The 8959-nt window shown below is 48.8% G+C and overlaps 1 protein-coding gene across 1 annotated transcript in view; it reads left to right on the top strand.

Annotated features, from left to right (window-relative positions):
- LOC104527244 (hippocampus abundant transcript 1 protein) overlaps positions 1-5307 on the top strand; it is a 6691-nt gene extending 1384 nt beyond the window's left edge. Inside the window, exons 3-11 of the mRNA XM_010170911.1 lie at positions 100-227; positions 678-792; positions 1316-1534; positions 2206-2319; positions 2793-2864; positions 3273-3385; positions 3553-3650; positions 4231-4397; positions 4485-5307. Coding sequence (XP_010169213.1) covers positions 100-227; positions 678-792; positions 1316-1534; positions 2206-2319; positions 2793-2864; positions 3273-3385; positions 3553-3650; positions 4231-4397; positions 4485-4694 — 1236 coding nt within the window. The 3' untranslated portion in view covers positions 4695-5307. The remainder of the gene's footprint in view (positions 1-99; positions 228-677; positions 793-1315; positions 1535-2205; positions 2320-2792; positions 2865-3272; positions 3386-3552; positions 3651-4230; positions 4398-4484) is intronic.
- Positions 5308-8959: the final 3652 nt, after the last annotated feature.

The raw sequence follows: 8959 nt of genomic DNA, 5'->3' as shown, positions 1-8959 counted from the left end.
TGTTGTCTCCCCGTATTTTTATCTTCAGGTGATGTTGTCAGAAGCTCTCGCTATCAGCAGTCAGAATTTGTCTGAGGGATTTCTCTCTCTCTTTCTCAGGGTCTGCTTTCTTTTCTAAGTGCCCCACTGATTGGTGCTCTCTCTGATGTCTGGGGCAGGAAATCCTTCCTCCTCCTCACGGTCTTCTTCACCTGCGCGCCAATTCCCCTTATGAAGATCAGTCCATGGTGAGTTTACTCTTGTTATAACCAAGGGATTCTGAGGAGAGGAAGGAGTGTGAGGCTGAACCACAGGGGACTTGCAGGTGTTGAATTTGTGGATGAGATGGAAGAGTCCGAGGAGTGGAGAAGGGTGCTCAGCCTGGAGACTGATTTACTTGCCTGTTTCTACCAGAGGGTTCAGTATCAGGAAGAAAGAGTCTGTCTTTCCTCTGCTGGTGCCTGTTCTCCTGATAGGTGTGTTATTACTATTATGGGGTGTTAATGTTTCCTTCCTGTTGGGGAAAATAAGTGACAAAACTCCATGGGCCACCAGACCGAAGCTCGGTGCTCCTGAGCGCTTTCTGCTGCGGTGAAGTAGGATGGACTGAAGGAAGAATAAGGGAGAGGTTCTAAGTCAGCAGCTGTGGATACCGTGTGGTTGCTCTCTCACTCTGCGTTTGGCATTGCCTGTTTCAGGTGGTATTTTGCTGTCATTTCCATGTCTGGAGTCTTTGCTGTCACCTTTTCTGTGATTTTTGCCTACGTTGCCGATATCACACAGGAGCATGAACGCAGCACGGCGTATGGCTTGGTAAGGAGCTGAATAACTGGCTTATTTCTTGAAAGAAATACTTGGGGCTCTGCAGAATAGAGTTAGGGTGAGAGATTTATTGACAAGCCTGAGGGCAGGATCAGTGAAAAGACGATATGTGCTTCACTAATAACGCAGCCTCTCTGTTCTTCTGTTTGTGATTTAGTACCGAGGCAGAGGCCTCGTTTCTCTGTGCTCTGAATACTGGCTGTGTTGTTACTTACCCTGTAAACCAGCCTGGGCTGTGAGCTGCTTTGCAGCAGGGAAGGGTCAGGCTGTGATCAGGCCCTTTCTGTGGGGTTACTGGAAGTGCCATCTGTGAATTGTCAGGATGGATTTAATTCCCTTTGCTAGAACTCAGCCTGGACTGCACCAGGAGAACACGTCATCTTTCTGACTACAAGAGTCCCTGTCCACGTGGATTATTTTAATCAAAGATGGCAAAACTAATACCCTTGGGTTACTCTGGAGGAGAAAACAGGCTCTGGGAGGAAGAGGCTGTATTGATGTTTTATGCTCCCAGGTGTCAGCCACGTTTGCTGCTAGTCTGGTCACAAGCCCAGCGATCGGCGCGTACCTGTCCCAAGCCTACGGCGATACCTTGGTGGTTGTGCTCGCTTCAGGTGTTGCTTTGCTGGACATTGGTTTCATCCTGCTGGCTGTGCCAGAGTCTCTGCCAGAAGAGATGCGCCCAGTCTCTTGGGGAGCTCCAATCTCTTGGGAACAAGCAGATCCATTCGCTGTAAGTCATCTTGCTGCTATTTCTGATAGTTTCTCTCTAAAGGGAGGCGTGTTCCACGGAGGGTGAAGGATGTGAGATTAACTCTGGTTTAGATTAACCCTGTGGAAGGTACAGTGTTCAACTGAGGGCAGACTGCACATACCTAAAGCTGTCTAGCAGCTACTGACCAACTTCTTATAGCTACAAAGCATCTAAAAGCAGCTCCAGATGTCCTGAAGCAAGAGCATCTCTTGGTGGAAATGTGCCAGTGGTTTGAATAGAAATTCCCTTACTCAGCAATGTGTCAGGAGAAGTCTCCTGCGTCCCTGGCTTTTCAGGACCTTTGCTAATGATGATGAGCTCTGCTTAGTTTCACCTCGCCTTTGCTTGCTAGGAAGATTATTTTGGCTGTCTGAGGGGAGAAACAATTCTGATCAAAAGCACTTGAGTATAAATCTGAGAAAGGTAAAAATTCCTCATTCTAAGGTGTAAGTTGATGCAGTTGTACACCTGGTCTGGTGTGCTGTGGCAGCGCTTGCATCATCCTCTGAAATGCTGGTCTGGTTTCATTCAGGCATTCACTTCCCTCTAAGATGGTGACTTAAGCACTTGGTTTTGCTCTCGCTGTACCTGGAGAATATTTAAGGATTTTTTTAAAATTTTGTTTTCATTCCTTGCACCCTTCCCTACAGTCCTTGCGGAAGGTGGGTCAGGATTCTACAGTGCTGCTCATCTGTATCACCGTCTTTCTCTCCTACCTTCCTGAAGCCGGCCAGTACTCCAGCTTTTTCCTGTACCTGCGACAGGTCAGTCTCCTGCAGTGAGGGAAGGCTCTGAACACAGGGAATCCCAGCCTACAAATTGATATGTCTCTGTTGCATGTGCTGAGGAAGCTCATTTTGGCCAATAGCTTAGTAAAGCTGAAGCCATAAGAAATAGTGACGTGCTCCAGCTTTCCTAAAAATAAATGTGGGAGCCTGGTGACTGCTCTGTAAGCATTGCCAAGCCTCTTGCTTGGCTTCTCGCTGGTGGTCTCCCTGTCCATCCTGTCTGTGCCACTCTCAGGCAGGTGAGCCCAGTGATTCAGAGCTGTTTCTTCAGCCAGAGGAAAATCTTCTGTTGTATTCCTGTGGCAGCAGGGAGGTAGTGGTAGGTACGGTCAATTAATGTTTAAGCACCTGATAAGCAATGTCAATAAATGTTACTGACACAGATGGAGTGGCTTTTCTTGTACACTACCAATCTCCTGCCTGAAGTGTCCCTCTTTGGTGTTTCACAGGTCATTGGTTTTTCATCGGAGACTGTGGCAGCCTTTATTGGTGTCGTTGGGATTCTCTCTATACTGGCTCAGGTGAGAAGTGATTTCTGCCTTGGCTCTAGCACTGTGGTCATAAGAATGTCCAAAATTTCTGATAATTGGGGCTGGTGAGTTGTCAGAATCCCTGTGGCCACACAGACATCGTTGGACCTGCGTTCCCTCTTTCTTATCTTTTGAGTGTAGCTGTTTGTTGAATACCAAACTGTGGTAAACCATGGGGTGGCCTCGTGTTGCTCTGTGAAACTCCATGGTTTGTGCTCTGATTGCCATGGACAGGGACCTACTGGTTTCTAACAATGTTATGACAGTAGAGGAGTGAGTGTGCGTGTGTGTGACAGCCAGTCTCACAGCAGCACGAGTTCCCTTGGATTCCCCTCCTCCTGTCTCCCAGTGTTGTCATCTTTCTTCACTGACTTTGAAAGCACTTGTTTTTCTTTCCAGACAGTAGTGTTGGGAATTCTCATGCGTTCAATAGGAAATAAAAACACCATCCTGTTGGGACTAGGCTTCCAGATCCTGCAGCTTGCCTGGTACGGCTTCGGATCGCAGCCATGGTAAGAGTTTGCCCACATGTGTCTCCTGGCATCAGTGGGTTTCTCCCTCCAGTGGCTCTGTAGCAGCTGCCCGTGCCCTGGCAGAGGGAGATGTCCCCCTGCTGCAGTGCTAGTCTCGGGCTGGCCCTTGACATCCTGCTCCTAACTGCTGCCTCTATCTCTCCAAGGATGATGTGGGCAGCAGGAGCTGTGGCTGCCATGTCTAGCATCACCTTCCCAGCCATCAGTGCCATGGTCTCCAGGAACGCGGACCCTGACCAACAGGGTGAGTGGTTTGGGGGTTTGTCTGATGGGTGAGTTCATCCCACCAGGTGCTTGTTCATCCCACCAGGTGCTTGAGCTGACACACGTTCAGATTCTCAGCGTTGGTGGTGGAGGGGTGGCAGGAACATCTGTGCCAGCTGTGAAGTATCACTTTGTTCTTGGTGGTATTGACACTCTTGTCTTTGACCGTGGCTGATGCTTTGGGGTGGAATTCTTAAATTATGCAAGTAGGTGTTCAGTGTGGCCTAAGGTAGGGAGGAGGCTGCTGCTTAATCGTTTGCCTGCTTCTTGGTCCCTGAGTCCTCAGACTTGGCTGCCTTAAATTCCAGTTCAGTTGGAAGTTGCTGCCTGGTGTGCTCAGGCTCATTTCATTCCTCAAAACAGCAAGTCCAGGGTTACTGATTCTTGTAAAACCTGCCACTGAGCAAAGCAAATCACCAGCCAGCCCCTTCATCTGTAGGAGGCACGTCATTCCAGACCTGAATGTTTGATCCCATCTTTAAACCTGTAAGCATCCTTGAATAAAACAAGTTTCTTTGGAAAGCTGTCAGCCCATCTCCCTTTCCTGGCTCTGTCCCCAGGTGTGGTGCAGGGGATGATCACTGGAATTCGGGGGCTGTGTAACGGCCTGGGCCCAGCGCTCTATGGCTTTGTCTTCTATCTCTTCCACGTGGAGTTGAATGAAATGGCTGAGGTGGAAACTTTGGGTAAGGCCTCCAAACCCAACATGGCCAACCCTACAGATGAGGTACCTGTTCAGTTTTATCATTCTGTTTGCTGAGCTGCTTCTGTCCTTGCACTTGAGCACTGATCATTCCTCTCTTTCTCCCTACAGAGCAGCATTATCCCAGGGCCTCCCTTCCTGTTTGGGGCTTGTTCTGTCCTGCTCTCGCTCCTGGTGGCCTTGTTCATTCCAGAACACAACCTTGCACTGAGGTCAGGCAGCCACAAGAAGCATGGGAATGGAGCCCAGACCCACACCCACAGCCCACAGGCCGGAGGATCAGATGGCAAGGAGCCCTTGCTCGAGGACAGCAGCGTATGAGGTTGGGAGAGAAGGACTTGGCTTGTGTCTCAACTCCAGACTGAGGATGGACTGAGCCAGTGGGAGTTCAGGGAGAGAGGGTGGGGGGAGAGAAGAAATGAGGTAACAGATTGTACCACTGACAGCTAATGAGAGGGGATGGGGTTTCCCTTCAAGCCAAATATACCCAGCTGGTGCAAAAATGGGATTGTATCACCTGGTGCTGACGGAGAGAGGGGAGATTCTGAACTGCTCCACGGGAAGGGATGGTTCTGTAAAGCAAACCTGCCCTTGTGCGTGAATACTGAACTTCGTGGTGTGACCTGCCAAATACTCACCTTGCCAGTGAAAAATTAAGGAGCTAGCATTGTCTTTGTTCTAACACGAACTAACTGAGTTGCCAGACAGAAGAAAACGAGGCATCTGTCTCACGTACCCATCCCCTTACGTCATCGGTACTCGCTGCCGGTCCCACCGCAGCCCCCTGGGCTGGGACAGGCCGGTGTGTGCAGCCCGTGCTGTGATAATGCACCGAGTGAAGAGTGTGTGGAGAGCAGACAGTGCAGTCAGCCAGGCACATCCTCGCTGCTGGAGGAGCTGGTGAATTTGCCCATTTTGGCCCAAGTGAAACTTAGACCAAAAAAAAAAACCCATCCTGGCTTAATGTTCTGATGAAGATAAGAATTAAGAAGTGAAGTTGCAACTGACGTGAGGGAGAAGGGGCAGATGGGAGAAGGGCAACTACCTGAATTACAAATGCTCAGATGTTTGTATTTCTGTTTGGCTTTCCTGGTTTTGTTACACTGATGTAACATTTGTCAGTTGCCACCTCCACAGGGAGGAGGTAGAAGGATTTTTTTTTTTTTTCAAAAATCTGTTTCTGGAACTTTAAGGGTCGTTTAGAAAATACAGTTCTCTGAGAGGTTGGAGAAACAACTAAACTCTGCTCAGCACTTTGATAAAGCGTGATTTCCTGAGAGAAAGGTCACAGAAGTGGCTGTTTATCTTGAGCACTTTCATAAAGCATGTTGATTTTTTCCCCCAGGCTCTTGCCATCTGATATTAAAGCCAGATAACGACTGTAGCTTGTTTTTTCTCAGTCAAAAAAGATCCTGATGGTGGTGAAAGAAATTGATTTGAATTTACAGGTTTGTAGCGTTTCTGGGCCTGCTAATGAAGGGGTTTGTTCTGTTGAAAAACAGAACTGCAAGCTGCAGGGTTCAGTTCTGTTTAGAAAGAGCAGCAGATACTTGAGTGTTGTGAAAGAAGCTGAGACAAATGTACAACCAGGGGAACGTTTGGTTGTTTATAGATAGATAGAAATATGGCAGAGGGCAGGAAACAATTGTTCTAATTTGAGTAAGCTCAGGAGTGATGGCATGGAGCAATCTCTGGGGAAGCAGAGACCAAACTGGGAGCACTTAAGAAATTAGTTATTAAGGGAATTGATGATACAGTGGCCAAAAATAGTCCTGTCTCAGAGTGGGGTGTGTGCAGCAGCTGTTGTCCTCTGGCTGAGATGCCTTCTGTGAGGTTTGGGACAGGTAACTTCGGGGACAAAGGCCAAAAGGGAGGGAGCACTGTCACTTCATGTCTGGGCTCTTTGCACACAGGCAGTTGTGCTGAGGCCATGCCTGTGCAGCAGTTCTGCAAGTGCCATTGGCCTCTGGCTTCAGTGGAAACACCAGCTGGACACCCTGGAGAGCTCAGCGTGACCCACAGGCGGGGAATGTGCTGCGTGTCCCCTGCTCTGCCCTGGCAGAACCACTCGTCCCGCTTGGGGAGCGTGAGGGGACCTGAGCTCCAGGGTGTGTTCAGCATCTGACCTGCTCTGTGCGTTTGCCAGCGTCAGGGCTGGCTGGTGTCAGCTTTGGACAGATCAGGAGCTGCAGTTCCGTGTGGGTCTCTGAAACTCCTGTCAGGTATTAACAGCTTGGAAGCACTGCCTGCCTAGACTGGGCTGAACTGAGCTTATAGTGTCTGTTTACAACAACTAACTGGTCCAGGAAATTGGGAGGTGGACATTGAAGTTAAATAATTCACAGATTGTTTTGCACTAATGTAGCCTGGTACCCAGATTCTGTAATCAGAACTGTGAGAGCAGCTCATTGTCCGTGCAGAGGGCAGCCACCTCGGACACTGAGGGTTTGCTGATGTGGATCTAATTGCAGGACTGAAGGACAGAGCAGAAGGTCTCGGTGACCTGCGGTGACTCCAGTTTTCCCAAGCTCATTGTGGTGATGCTCCAAATTCCCTAACGTTACTGAGATAGGCTGTACTCTGCGGGCACAGCGAGCTCCTTTCCTGAAGGAAATCCAGTCACTTAAACTTCCAGGCAGCAATCCCAACTCTGTATTGGTCACAAAAATGCCTTTTTGAGACTGGAGCTTTACCAGTCCATTGATTTCCACTGTATGAAAATGTGCTGAAGTAGGTTTGTCCCTCACACATGAATGAAGTGAAATGAAACACTGACTCGTTCCCTCCTCCACACTGAGGCACTGGGAGCTTCACGGGTAGAATGGAGTGGAATGTTACAAACAAAGATGAGCGTAATTTATATGATATAAAGTCTATAGAGATATATTTTTTAAAGTCCTTTCCTTTATTGAATAGTTTATTGAAACCGATGTATTTCTAGTCCTGTTCCCTCTCACCACCGCTGCTGCCTGCGGCGTCTCGGCCTCTCCTTCCCTTCAGGCAGCAGAACCAACCATCAGGGTGATGGTCCCCGAGTTCCCAGCAATGCTGACATCCCCCCGCTGCGAGTGCTGGACCTGGAGTGTTTTGGTCACTTCATCAGCCCTGAGCTTGGGGCCAGGTGATGCCACAGGTGACCGCCGTGTCCGTGGGCTGCAGCCTGGCTGTGAGAGGCTCCACGGCCACGGGGGTTTCTTCAGCTGCTGGGGATGCAGCGTGGGGCAGCTGCACGGGTAGCGGGTCCACCATGACCAATGTAAAGGTGACTTGTACCTCACTGTGCTGGTGCAGGGGCTGGCCCTGGGCAGGGGTGTCCCCAAGGGACAGGGCTGGGAGCTGGCAGGGATTAATTGCCATGGTTTTGGGTTTCCTTCTGCCTGGTTCAGTGGGGGCCTCGGCCCCAGGTGACTTCCCTCCCCATCAGCGTAGGGATGTGATCCACCTGCCATTCTGCCTTCAAGTGACAGAGGACTTGGGACAAGAGGTGACAGAGCTGAAATTACTGGACCTGAATGAAGAACATCTCGTTCTGAAGGGCCAGTAATTCTGCAGCGTCCCACGTGGAGACTGGAAAATCTGTACGGAGCATTCAGCTAGTTTTGCCAATTTTTGTTACTTTATATGAAAATGTAACTTTTTTAAAAGAGCTTTTTCTTAAAATCCCCTTCATCTGATGTGTAGTGCCTGAGCCTGGCTGTTTAACATCACTATTCCCAGAATTTGTCTGCAGTGACTTAAAATCCAGGTCAGTGACAACAATGCCCCAAACATAAGGCAAAAAGCAGCTTAATTCCCCATCTCCTGCAGTTCCGGTGTCAACGGCAGCAGGTCAAGTGAGTTTAAACTCATCTTGTCACATCAAAAACCCTGCATTAAACCTCTTTTGCCATTTTGCAAAATAGTAACTTTTTACTTCGCTGTTTTTTATTCTTTTCTCTGCACTTGAATGGCTGCTGACATCTTTGATTATCTTTACAAAGTGTGGGCGTGGGGTGAGCCCACCGGGTACCTCTGCTCTCAAAGGTCACTACTCTGTGCATTTCTGTTTTGTTTTGGGGTGTTTTTTTTTTTTTAAGCTAATGACAAAATGTATTTATTTCAGTTCAGGTTGTGTTTAGAACTGGCTAATCTCTCCCTCTAATGGATTATTTATTAAACTGCTGCTTTCCTGTTGTGTTGAAGTTCTTTGTCCTCGTCCTTCCCACCACTGGTGTTACAGGACTGTCCACCCCTGCCCTGTGCTGCTGCCCAGCACTGCTTCACCCTTGGAAATTGTGCTGGGAGGTTGGTACAAGGGCCTTGTAAACCAGCCTCCTGTCTCGAACAGGCACAAGTTGTTATTTCTACCAATTCCTTAAAACTAAAGTATTCCAGAGCAAAAGGTACTTGGATGCAATTCCCATTCACCCTTGATCCTAAAATATCTGTCCAGGTTTCCACTGGAGCGTTAAAACAGCAGAACCTTAACAGCTCTCACTTCTCCGGGGCTTTGGCATAAAATGTTTTGAGCCCTGACCCCACAACTCATCGTGTTGGGTGGGGGCCGGGTCCTTGGGTCAGAAGAAGCAGTTTTGGGGCAGTTTGTG

The sequence above is a fragment of the Antrostomus carolinensis genome, unplaced genomic scaffold, assembly GCF_000700745.2.
Source record: "Antrostomus carolinensis isolate BGI_N321 unplaced genomic scaffold, ASM70074v2 scaffold25236, whole genome shotgun sequence".
Classification (NCBI taxonomy): domain Eukaryota; kingdom Metazoa; phylum Chordata; class Aves; order Caprimulgiformes; family Caprimulgidae; genus Antrostomus; species Antrostomus carolinensis.
The sequence above is the reverse complement of the archived record's forward strand: the minus strand, read 5'-3'. Positions and strand labels throughout refer to the sequence as shown.